The sequence below is a fragment of the Heterodontus francisci genome, chromosome 23 (genome assembly GCF_036365525.1).
Source record: "Heterodontus francisci isolate sHetFra1 chromosome 23, sHetFra1.hap1, whole genome shotgun sequence".
NCBI classification, from domain to species: domain Eukaryota; kingdom Metazoa; phylum Chordata; class Chondrichthyes; order Heterodontiformes; family Heterodontidae; genus Heterodontus; species Heterodontus francisci.
The window spans coordinates 15,958,398-15,971,638 of record NC_090393.1 but is presented as its reverse complement, the minus strand read 5'-3'; the positions used below and the strand labels follow the sequence as shown (position 1 = coordinate 15,971,638).

The window sequence follows — 13,241 nt, the reverse complement described above, 5'->3', positions numbered from 1 at the left end:
ATTTTGAGGCACCCTCTCGATCCTTCCTGCCTCAACAGTGCCCACCTTACTCGGTGGGGTTGCTGAAGCTACAGAGCTGTCAGCCCTCTGATTGAGCCAGCAGCATCTATATCCTGTCAGCCATCCTTAATTGGACAGTGAGCCAGGAAGTGGCCAATTAAGAGGCCACCCCTGGGAAGATAGCTCCCTCGGTCTGGCTTCTCACAAAGGCTCAGTATCACCATTTGGTCCTGATGTCGGGGTCCGGAAGTTTGTGGTAAAATCCTGCCCAAATATCTTTTTTAAAAAACCAACGATGTGTAACATTAATCAAAGGTCTCTAAATAAGGATTTATTTTTCCTTAACAAGTCTCTCTACAAACATGTGTGCTAAAATTGTCTCAGTGGACAAATACAGTGCACAATGTGGATCTGAGCTGTACAGACCAAGTTCCATCTCTAGTTTATGCTGTGTTAGCTGATCTCAGCTATGATGTTGGAATTGCTATCCCTGGCCTGAACACCCCTGGCATAGTGAGGGGAAAAGTTAGCCAGAGTTCCCACTCCTGATCTCTCTCCAGCAAAATCTGCATTTGCAGATGTCATATGACGATCAAGCTCTCTGTGATTTATACCCACTCCACAAGGTTAAACAACCCAAGATGCATATTGTTTTTTGTTTTGTTGTGTTTTAGAGATACAGCACTGAAACAGGCCCTTCGGCCCACCGAGTCTGTGCCGACCATCAACCACCCATTTATACTAATCCTACACTAATTCCATATTCCTACCACATCCCCACCTGTCCCTATATTTCCCTACCATCTACCTATACTAGGGGCAATTTATAATGGCCAATTTACCTATCAACCTGCAAGTCTTTTGGCATGTGGGAGGAAACCGGAGCACCCGGAGGAAACCCACGCAGACACAACTTGCAAACTCCACACAGGCAGTACCCAGAATTGAACCCGGGTCGCTGGAGCTGTGAGGCTGCAGTGCTAACCACTGCGCCACTGTGCCGTCCATATTATTATTGACCTGAGGAACTGACACTTTTGTAATGTAGTGGAAGGACATTTATCTTGGTCGAACTATACCCCTGCAGAAATTTATATTTTTAGGAGAGAAAGGTGCGGGGCCGATGGGGAGAAGTTATTCCATTTACATTTATAAGTGTATGATGTGTTTTTGCTTTAAAATCTCATTATCTAGTTTGCAGAGGATCGTATTTATCGACATTTGGACCCGGCACTGGCCTTCCAGCTAGAATTCAACCGAATGCGAAACTTTGACCTCACTGCTGTTCCCTGCGGTAATCACAAGATGCACCTGTACCTAGGTGCTGCCAAGGTGAAGAAGGGAGCAGAGGTCACTGACTATAGATTCTTTGTCCGAGCAATAGTACGACATCCTGACCTCATCACTAAGGTGAGGGTCCTGAGCAGTATGGAACATTTACGTCCAACTTTTTGATTGCAACTAAGCACATAGTTTGGTTCAGCCCTAGTACTGTTTTGACACCTAGCATGATGGACTGTTCGCACCACAAATTGAATCCAACCCAGCCATATTTTGGGGTAAGAGGAAGAAGGTGATTGCAACATAAATAAGAATAGGCTGTTTGATCCATCTGACTTGCTGCCTCCAAAGACCATGTGGAGAATCTACCCTATCATGAACTCTACCTCAGCTATTTAATCCCCTGCGAGAAAGTTTTGTATATGCACTCTCTGATTTCCAAAAACCATCAGAAAAACTAAAAATATTAAACCATTCTCTCATCTTCATTGTTGAAGGCTCTGTTGCCTACCTGGTGCCAAGGTTAAGGACATCTCTTCTGGGCTGCAGAGGAACTTGGAGTGGGAGGGAAAAGATCCAGTTGTCATGGTCCACGTAGGTACCAACGACATAGGTAGGACTAGGAAAGAGGTTCTGCTGAGGGACTATGCCCAGCTCGGGGCCAAATTAAAAAGCAGAACCACAAAGGTGGTAATCTCCGGATTACTACCTGAGCCACGTGCAAATTGGCAGAGGGTAAATAAGATTAGAGAGGTAAATGTGTGGCTCAAAGATTGGTGTAGGAGAAATGGGTTCCGATTCATGGGACACTGGCACCAGTACTGGGGAAAGAGAGAGCTGTTCCGTTGGGATGGGCTTCACTTGAACCATGCTGGGACCAGTGTCCTGTCGAATCGTATAACTAGGGTTGTAGATAAGGCTTTAAACTAAATAGTAGGGGGGAGGGTTCAATTGAAAGGAAGTTTAAAAAGTCGAAAAGTAACGAGAGAGCAGAGGTGCAGGGTAGTGCAGGAACTTACATTAATCAGAGAGTGACAGGAAGGGACAGAGAATATAAGCATGAGTACAGCAGAAATTAGAACCAGAGTAAGTAAAAATGGTAAAAAGTCAAAGCTTAAGGCTCTTTATCTGAATGTACGTAGCATTTCTAACAAGATAGATGAGATGACGGCACAGATAGAAATAAATGAATATGATTTGATAGCTATCACTGAGACATGGTTGCAGGATGACCAGGACTGGAATCTTAATGTTCAATGATATTTGATGTTCCGGAAGAATAGGCAGAAAGGAAATGGAGGTGGGGTAGCTTTGTTAATAAAGTGCAGTTGTGAGTAATGATATAGGTGCAATAGATCGTGATGTAGAATCAGTTTGGGTGGAAATAAGGAATAGCAAGGGAAAGAAATCACGGGTGGGAGTGGTCTATAGGCCCCCGAAGAGCAGCCTCTCTGTAGGACAAGATAGTAATCAGTAAATAATGGAGGCGTGTAAGAAGGGCACTGCAATTATCGTGGGTGATTCTAATCTGCACATAGACTGGACAAATCAAATTGGCAAGGGTAGCATGGAAGACGAATTTGTAGAGTGCCTCAGGGATTGTTGCTTAGAGCAATACATTGCAGAACCTACCTGGGAACAGGCTATTTTAGATTTGGTGTTGTGTAATGAGGTAGGATTAATAAGGGATCTTGTAGTTAAGGATCCTTTGGGGGGAAGCGATCATAATATGGTAGAATTTCAAATTCAGTTTGAGGGTGAGCAACTCGGGTCTCAAACCAGTGTCTTCAGCTTAAACAAGGGCAATTACAGAGGTATGAAGAAAGAGTTGTCTAAAGCGGGCTGGGAAGATAGACTACAGGGGAAGTCAATAGATGAGCAGTGGCAGACTTTTAAGCAGATATTTCATAACACATTTATTCCAGTCAGAAGGAAGGACTCGAAGAGAACGATGAACCACCCGTGGATAACAAAGGAAGTTAAGGAGAGTATCAAATCAAAAACAAAGGCATACAATGCGGCGAAAACAAGTGGTAGGCCAGAGGATTGGGAATTTTTTAGAAACCAGCAGCGGATGACTAAAAAACTAATAGAGGGAGAAAATTGATTGAGAGTAAATTGGCAAGAAATATAAAAACAAACAGTAAGAGCTTCTACGGGTATATTAAAAGGAAGAGAGTAGCTAAAGTAAGTGCGAGACCCTTCGAGGATGAGACTGGGGAATTAATAACAGGGAACAGGGAAATGGCAGATAATTTAAACCAATATTTTGCATCGGTCTTAACGGTGGAGGACACTATAAACATCCCAACAGTAATAGATGAGCAAGGTGTAAATGGGAGGGAGGAACTTGTAACAATCTCTATTACGAGGAAAAAGGTGCTGGACAAACTGATGGGACTAAAGGCAGACATGTCACCAGGACCTGATGGCCTGCATCCAAGGGTTTTAAAAGAAGTGGCTGCAGAGGTAGTGGAGGCATTGGTCATAATATACCAAATCTCACTGGATTCCAGTAGGATTGGAAAACCGCTAATGTGACACCCCTATTCAAGAAAGGAGGGAGACAGCAGGAAACTATTGACCAGAAAAAGGAAGCATTTGTAAGGGCTGGAAGGCTAGGAACAAATGAAGCACTTGAGGAATATAAAGACAGTAGGAAGGAACTTAAGCAAGGAGTTAGGAGGGCTAAAAGGGGTCATGAAAAGTCATTGGCAAACAGGATTAAGGAAAATCCCAAGGCTTTTATACATATATAAAGAGCAAGAGGGTAACCAGGGAAAGGGTTGGCCCACTCAAGGACAGAGATGGGAATCTGTGCGTGGAGCCAGAGGAAATGGGTGAGGTGCTAAATGAGTACTTTGCATCAGTATTCACCAAGGAGAAGGACTTGGTGGATGATGAGCCTAGGGAAGGGAGTGCAGATAGTCTCAGTCATCTCATTATCAAAAAGGAGGAGGTGTTGGGTGTCTTGCAAAGCATTAAGGTAGATAAGTCCCCAGGGCCTGATGGGATCTACCCTAGAATACTGAGGGAGGCAAGGGAAGAAATTGCTGGGGCCTTGACAGAAATCTTTGCATCCTCATTGGCTACAGGTGAGGTCCCAGAGGACTGGAGAATAGCCAGTGTTGTTCCTTTGTTTAAGAAGGGTGGTAAGGATAATCCAGGAAATTATAGGCCGGTGGACCTTACGTCAGTGGTAGGGAAACTATTAGAGAGGATTCTTCGGGACAGGATTTACTCCCATTTGGAAACAAACAGACTTATTAGCGAGAGACAGCATGGTTTTGTGAAGGGGAGGTCGTGTCTTACTAATTTGATTGAGTTTTTTGAGGAAGTGACGAAGATGATTGATGAGGGAAGGGTGGTGGATGGTGTCTATATGGATTTTAGTAAAGCCTTTGACAAGGTCCCGCATGGCAGACTGGTGCAAAAGGTGAAGTCACACGGGATCAGAGGTGAGCTGGCAAGATGGATACAGAACTGGCTCCGTCATAGAAGACAGAGGGTAACAGTGGATGGGTGTTTTTCTGAATGGAGGGATGTGACTAGTGGTGTTCCGCAGGGATCAGTGCTGGGACCTTTGCTGTTTGTAGTATATATAAATGAGTTGGAGGAAAATGTAGCTGGTCTGATTAGTAAGTTTGCGGACGACACAAAGGTTGGTGGAGTTGCGGATAATGATGAGGATTGTCAGAGGATACAGCAGGATATAGATCGGTTGGAGACTTGGGCGGAGAAATGGCAGATGGAGTTTAATCTGGACAAATGTGAGGTAATGCATTTTGGAAGGTCTAATGCAGGTGGGAAGTATACAGTAAATGGCAGAACCCTTAGGAGTATTGACAGGCAGAGAGATCTGGGCGTACAGGTCCACAGGTCACTGAAAGTGGCAACGCAGGTGGATAAGGTAGTCAAGAAGGCATACGGCATGCTTGCCTTCATCGGTCGGGGCATAGAGTATAAAAATTGGCAAGTCGTATTGCAGCTGTACAGAACCTTAGTTAGGCCACACTTAGAATATTGCGTGCAGTTCTGGTCGCCACACTACCAGAAGGACGTGGAGGCTTTGGAGAGGGTACAGAGGAGGTTTACCAGGATGTTGCCTGGTCTGGAGGGCATTAGCTATGAGGAGAGATTGGATAAACTTAGATTGTTTTCACTGGAACGACGGAGGTGGAGGGGTGACATGATAGAGGTTTATAAAGTTATGAGCGGCATGGACGGAGTGGATAGTCAGAAGCTTTTTCCCAGGGTGGAAGAGTCAGTTACTAGGGGACATAGGTTTAAGGTGCGAGGGGCAAAGTCTAGAGGGGATGTGCGAGGCAAGTTTTTTTACACAGAGGGTGGTGAGTGCCTGGAACTTGCTGCCAGGGGAGGTGGTGGAAGCAGATACGATAGCGACGTTTAAGAGACATCTTGACAAATATACGAATAGGAAGGGAATAGAGGGATATGGGCCCCGGAAGTGCAGAAGCTGTTAGTTTCGGCAGGCATCAAGATCGGCGCAGGCTTGGAGGGCCGAATGGCCTGTTCCTGTGCTGTACTGTTCTTTGTTGTTCTAGTTAGCTTAACATCAGTCATTGGGAAAATGTTAGAGTCCAATTAAGGAAGAAATAGCAGGACATTTAGAAAAACATAATGCAATCAAACAGTGTCAAGATGGTTTTATGAAAGGGAAATCATGTTTGACAAATTTATTAAGAGTTCTTAGAGGATATAACAAGCAGAGTGGATAGAGGGGAGCCAGTAGATATAGTGTTTTGGGATTTTCAGAAGGCGTTTGATAAGGTGCCATATAAAAGGTTATTGCACAAAATAAGAGCTCAGGGTATTGGGGGTAATGTGTTGGCATGGATTGAAGATTGCCTAACACACAGAAGGCAGAGAGTCGGGATCAGTGGATCTTTTTCAGGTTGGAAAGCCGTAACTAGTGGGGTGCCACAAGGGTCGGTCCTAGGGCCTCAACTATTTACTATCTATATTAACGACTTAGAGGAAGGGACAGAGTGTAGTATATCCAAATTTGCTGATGATACAAAAATAGGTGGGAAGGCATGTTGTGATGAGGACACAAAGAATCTGCAGAGGGATATAGATAAGTTAAGTGAGTGGGCAAAAACTTGGCAGATGGTGTTCAATGTGGGAAAGTGTGAGGTAATCCACTTTGGTAGGAAGAATTAAAAGGCAGATTATTATTTAAATGGAGAAAGACTGCAAAATACTGCAGTACAGAGGGATCTGGGTGTTCTTGTGCATGAAACCCAAAAGGTTAGCATGCAGATACAGCAAGTAATTAGGAAGGCAAATGGAATTTTGGCCTTTATTGCTAGGGGGCTAGAGTTTAAAAATAGGGAAGTCTTGTTACAACTGTACAGGGTGTTGGTGAGGCCACACCTTGAGTACTGCATACAGTTTTGGTCCCCGTATTTAAAGAAGGATATACTAGCATTGGAGGCAGTTCAGAAAAGGTTCACTAGGCTGATTTCTGGGATGAAGAGGTTGTCTTATCAAGAACGGCTAAACAGGTTAGGCTTTTATTCTTTGGAGTTTAGAAGAATGAGAGGTGATCTTGTAGAAACATATAAGATTTTAAGAGGGCTTGACAGGATAGATGTTGAGAAGATGTTTCCACTAGTGGGGGGAATCTCGAACTAGGGGGCATAATTACAGAATAAGGGGGCACACATTTAAAACTGAGATATGAAGGAATTTCTTCTCTCAGAGGGTGGTGAATCTCTGGAATTCTCTGCCTCAGAGAGTTGTGGAGGCTAGGTCACTAAATGTATTTAAGGAGGAGGTAGATAGATTTTTGAAATCTCGGGGAGTCGAGGGTTAGGCGGAACAAGCCTGAAAGAGGAGTTTGAGGCCTGGGACAAATCAGCCATGATCTTATTGAATGGTGGGGCTGACTTGAGGGGCGAATGGCCTACTCCTGCTCCTATTTCCTATGTTCTTATAGCCTTGGATTGTTGCCAACACTTCCCATCGCATGAACAATGGTGTCCTCCGGAGTATTTTATCATTTCCCTTTATAGCCATTCCCAGGTAGCAAAGCTTCATTGCTTTATGTGTGGAATTTCTAAAAACATATATTTAAGCTAATAGATACTGGGAGGTTGTTCCCTTGGCTGGAGAGTCTAGAACTGGGAGTCACAAGCTCAGAATAAGGGGTCGGCCATTTATGACTGAGATGAAGAGAAATTTCTTCACTCAAAGGATTCTGGATCTTTGGAATTCTCTACCCCAGAGAGCTGTGGATACTCAGCTGTTGAAAACATTCAAGACCGAAATTGTTGGATTTTTGGATACTAAGGGATATGGAGATAGTGTGGAAAGTCTTCTGTGAGAAAGGTGGAAGGGGAAATGGAATCATGCAATATTAGGTTACACTGGGCTTAATATTGTGAAGCAAAATTAACATTGGAATGAGAGTGAATCCTTACAGTAAATTTTAGGCTAGAGGTATTCTTTCCCTTGCATACTATCCCTAGTTTATCTAATTTGCATTCAAGGCGTCACTCTTCAAAGTGAAAACTGGATGGAAGTGATAACACTGACCTCTCCTTCATTATTATTATTCATTAGGGGACCCAATAGAAAGTATTCTTTAGGTATATGAATTGGGAAGAACTTTCCTTAGGTGAAATATCAGAAACTTTTAAAACTCCCTCTCAAGGGAGCATTTTGGCCAGGGAAGAGAAAGTCATGACAAGACCCCACTTCTTTGAGATGAGCTTAGATTACTACTTTTAGAGGCCTCAGAGCAGTTGTCAAGTGGTGAATTAGGAGTAAAAATAAGGAGATTCTGATCCTCAAAAAATACAACAAAATTAAAGAAACTATTCCAAATCTCCATTTATTCGATTTCAATCTTGTGTGCTCTACATTTTGTAGGAAGCCTCTTTTGAATATCTGCAAAATGAGGGGGAACGACTGCTGCTTGAGGCCATGGATGAACTGGAGGTGGCTTTTAACAAACAGACTGTACGCACTGACTGCAATCATATCTTCCTCAACTTTGTGCCAACTGTGATAATGGACCCGTCCAAGGTTTGAACAGTGCAGATTTCTTGTGATTGTCTGAATTATTAGCTGAAGAATGTTAATCTCTTAATTGCTCATCCTTTCACTTACTGTCATTAAAACCAAAGAAAAATGTTTTTAGCATGCAAGTAGCTTACTTTTTACTTACAGTGGGGAATTCCCATTGTATACATCACTAATGCATGACCTGTGTATAAAATGGCAAACTCCTACAGGAGCTGCAGAGGAATGGTTTAAAACTAGTCAAAGAAGTAGCTACTTCAAATTCACAGTACCTACCTCCTAGAATTTGCTTTCACTTTTAATCCAAGGTTAATGCAAAAATTATGCTATATTCATTTGCATAAAGTATTGGTGGCCTCTAGTGACAGAACATCAGGGTTAATTTTATTATAATGAAGGGCTGTCCAAATTAGCTTTCTTTTGCTATGGTTTGCAGTTGGAATGTCAGTTGTCCACTGCACTCCTGCTCATGGGACTAAGTATTGTGATCACTGCCCCTATCTTGTTAGATGATCTCTGCATTCGTCAATATTCTGAGCTTGTGTAAAGGACTCACACCCATCATCAACCTATATTGTATAAGTTATTGGAGTGTTTACTTGTTGGTTGAGGAACACAATTCATATTTGTTTCCCTGAGGCAATGCACATCACAACATAAACTTATTGGGGTCATAATTTCTGTGAGTTAAGCGTTGTTGTCAGCACAATACTGTTCTGTTTTTCTTTCTTGAATATGTAGGTCATTATTCAAAAGTATTTACCAAACCATTAAAGCAAATCATTGCTTCCCTTGTAAGTGCCATTGTTGCAATTAAAAGGATGTGTGACTCGTCTCCCCACTACAAAATCTGTGCCTTTTTACTGCGTAGATTTGACATTTATATATTTTTTATCAATGTTTATTTTCAGATTGAGAAGTCCGTCCATGACATGGTGATGAGATACGGGAGCAGACTGTGGAAACTTAGGGTCCTGCAGGCAGAGCTCAAAATAAATATCCGTTTAACTCCCACAGGAAAGGCAATCCCAATCCGTTTGCTCCTCACCAATGAATCTGGATATTACTTGGATATGAGCCTGTACAAGGAGGTGGCAAATGCCAGAACTGGACAGGTATATGCTTGCTGAAGCCCTCTGTAGATCAGGCTATCTCTGCAGAAGGAACAGAGGAGTAAATATTTCAGATGTATACCTTTCATCTTTTGCACCTTTGCAGCTCCTTCACTTTAATGTTGATTTTAATATTTCCGTCTCTAAGCTCCTTCAGCTATTCAAACATTCCCTATGTTTCCTAATGGCTTTAATTTCTTTCATTATGCTTTCTTTTGTCTCATGCCAATGTTGGAGGTGGTGGAAATGATGGAAGATGATCTGTTGAATGCAGAGTCTGGTGGCTGGAAGGTGGGAATCCTACCATGCTTGAGAGAGAGGGAAGGGGTGAGGGTAGAAGCATGGGAAATGGGATGGACCTAATTTAATGTATTGTCTAACATGGTGGAGGGGAATCCTTTGCTTAGTAAATGGAAGATATTTTGGAAGCCCTTGTGTGGAAGGTGGCATCATCAAAATAAATGAAACGGCAATAGACAGATTGAGATAAGTGAATGAAGCCCTTTAACAGGAAGCTGGGTGGGAAGAAACATAATCAAGGTAGATGTATGAGTCATCATAGTTGTCAATGGAAAGCCCCAGAGATAGTGAAGCCCAGGAATGTTGCTTTCGTGCAGAATTCCTTTAGAGTTATGGCCAAGTTAAAATTATAATAACTTTGTTGTCTATTTATGTCAATTGTTTGTAACCAGTTTTTTTTCCCCTATTAGTTTTACAGTGACTCGCTCCTTCAAGCCCCATGTATAGCTACATAAACTCCACCTAGATTCCTGGGGTGCTTTGATCACTGGATTGCACGCTAATTCTGATGAATTTCCCTTTGAGAAATAGTAACACTTGAAATTTGCTTTCTGTACTTCTATTTAGATCATGTTCATTTCATATGGAGATAAGCAGGGGCCTCTCCATGGAATGCTATTGAACACACCTTATGTCACCAAAGACCTACTCCAGGCAAAGCGATTCCAGGCACAGTCCTTAGGAACGACCTATGTATATGACTTTCCTGCAATGTTTCAACAGGTAAGATTGTTTTTTTCATCTTCCGTTAGCAATTTCCCCTTCTCAAATTTGTTGAATCCTTTTTGACCCCGTTTCTCCCCCACCCCCCTCCACATACTAAAAATCTTTACTCTTCTCCACACCCCCCCGCCCAACCAGCGTCACGCCTGCTTTCCCCAGATGGGGAAGTGAAGGTGCGGGAGTGCTGGCCGCCACACTGAAAATCGTGGCAGGCTCGGAAGATTGAAGATAGGTTTATGTTAGTGTATTAATTTTATTGATTTAATTATGTAGATGCAGGTCCCGTCCCCCAGCAGCGGGGGGAGGCCGCATTGGAGTCTCGCTGCCCCCGGGAGGATCAGGCCAGGCCTTCCCGGCGTCGAGCTCCATGGTGGGCCTCATCCAGAACCACCTTGCGCGCTCCCTCCCCCCACCCACCCCGCTCTGCCATGGAGCCCGCGTCAGGGGCCCGGTAAAATCCAGCCCATATTCATGTTTGAGTTATGTTACAGGAGGCTATTCAGTCATAGTGTAGGGTAATGAGGTGCACATTTGCTTGTTAACTTACCTGTAAATAGAATCCTTTTTAATCACATGTAGAAAGTCACCAGATGATTTGAAGTAATACATTCTTCACATCATTGGATCCTGCTCCGCGGTGCTGCCTTCCAAATGTAGAACGTGTGTCTAAATAACTTAAACCCTCATAATTCCGCAACACATACAAGATTTTTAAAAAATGTTGTTCCCTTGCATCTGGCACAGTATGGCTTTGTACAGCATGTCTTAACTCCTATCTGTGTATATTACAAACTAGAGAAATGATTGTCCCCACCCTCCACCTGCCTCAACCATGAACTGATGTTGCTCCCTCAAACATCCCATAGAGATAAACCAGTTACGTAAATAGCAAGCATTTTCTGGATAGTATTTGCATCAGTCTCCACTTTCTTCCTAATATTTGCTCCCTCTCTTTAGATGGAGCACAATTACATGGCCACTGGCTGCCTCCTGGCACATTGATCGTCACCACAGGCAAATACAGCATGTCCTCACTCAATATCCACTTTTCAGCAGCACTTTCTGAATGAGGATGGGGAATGAGAAAGCTAGATAATCCCATCTTTTCCAAGCTACTGAAGACAATTGTGTTCTCTCAGTTGAGGTCAGCTAGTTCAGCACAGATGAGAGATCTTCTTGGTCTATATAACTCAATACCATAGCACATGTTGTGTTTACCCATTAAGCTGTTTGAAGAACTTTCATTGGCCACTTTTACATGTATGCACTACATCTGATAAGCAACACTGACACACTTACTAAACCTTGATCAGAGGTTATTTAACATGATATGTAGCTTTGTTCTTCTGTGTATCAACAATTCTGATAAAAGAATTAATCTGAACGGTTTCTACCTTTCTTTTCCTTTTGTGTTCCAGGCTCTCTTTAAGCTGTGGGGACCTGATGTGAAGTATCCTGAGGAACCATTCCTGTGCACAGAACTTGTGCTGGACTCTCAGGGTCACCTCGTGCATATGAACAGGATTCCTGGAGGTAATGAGGTATGTACAGTTCACTTTTTTTTTCTGTTTTATTGAGCAACCTGGGTGAAGGGCCTGCAACATGCAACATGTATGCTGACTTCACTGGTAAGGCATGTGCGCATCTGTGGACCAGATTTTTTTGCTATGAAAGTAGGGACCATAAATTAAGATATTCACTAATAAATCCAAAAGGAAATTCAGGAGAAACTTCCATACTCAGAGTGTTTCAAATGTGGAACTCCCTACCACATGGAGGAGTTGAGATGAATAACAGATGCCTTTCGCTCATAAAAATGGGCTTAGAATCTGATACCAATTTCCTTGAAGAATTTCTGGCTGAGATTACTACACTTTTAATATTTTTGAACAGTTCTAGTTCTCTTCAAAAATATTATTGTTAGATTCATTACTCTATTCTCGCAGGTCACTTTCATGTTGTGTACAGTTATGACTATTGATAATGTCCGGGGCAACTTTTAGCTGTTTGTTGTCCTATTTCCTGATATCTAAGCCTTTTGGTAAGGATAGTGTGATGTCTATATATCATATATCTTCAATCAGTCACAGTTGCATACCTCCACATACTAAATATGGTTGTGTTGGACTTGCCCTCAGGTAGGAATGGTGGCCTGGAAAATGAACTTAAAAACTCCAGAATATCCTGAAGGACGTGATATTGTTGTCATTTGTAATGACCTCACTTATAAAATTGGCTCATTTGGCCCTGAGGAGGATTTGCTGTTCCTGCGGGCCTCTCAACTAGCCAGAGCAGAAGGCATTCCGAGAATCTATCTAGCAGCTAACAGTGGTGCCAGGATTGGGCTTGCTGAAGAGATAAGGCACATGTTCCAGGTGGCCTGGGAAGATCCAGATGATCTATACAAGGTAAATCTTTTTCTGCTTCTCCCTTGGCCTTAATACTTGCTCAATTCCAGTTCACTGTGGATGTGGGTCCCTAATTCTTCCATTAGTGATGCATTGATGGAGGACCCTCGACTCTTGACTTTGACCAGCAGATACAAGGTAATTGCTACCTGTGTGGATGAAAACAAGGACTGCTGGGTGCATGAGCAACTTTACCATGGTACCAGGAAGACATTCAAATGGGGGGAATGAAAAGGAATGTGGTAGTGATTGTGAACAGTATAGTCAGGGAGATAGATATTGTTCTCTGCAACCCCGACCAGGAGTTCCAGTGGTTGCGTTGTTTGCCCAGTGCCAGGATTAAAGACATCCCTTCATGTCTGGAAAC

General features: G+C 42.9%; 1 protein-coding gene across 9 annotated transcripts in view; it reads left to right on the top strand.

Moving 5' to 3' along the window:
* Positions 1–13,241, top strand: part of acacb (acetyl-CoA carboxylase beta) — a 173,843-nt gene that overhangs the window by 128,229 nt on the left and 32,373 nt on the right. For 8 of the 9 annotated variants that reach the window (XM_068054741.1, XM_068054740.1, XM_068054735.1 and 5 more), the window contains 6 exons: positions 1,195–1,410; positions 8,179–8,334; positions 9,243–9,446; positions 10,311–10,466; positions 11,885–12,007; positions 12,605–12,874. In XM_068054741.1, coding sequence (XP_067910842.1) covers positions 1,195–1,410; positions 8,179–8,334; positions 9,243–9,446; positions 10,311–10,466; positions 11,885–12,007; positions 12,605–12,874 — 1,125 coding nt within the window. Of the gene's footprint in view, positions 1–1,194; positions 1,411–8,178; positions 8,335–9,242; positions 9,447–10,310; positions 10,467–11,884; positions 12,008–12,604; positions 12,875–13,241 lie in introns of those variants that run through there. The other variant, XM_068054743.1, reaches the window with a different exon arrangement.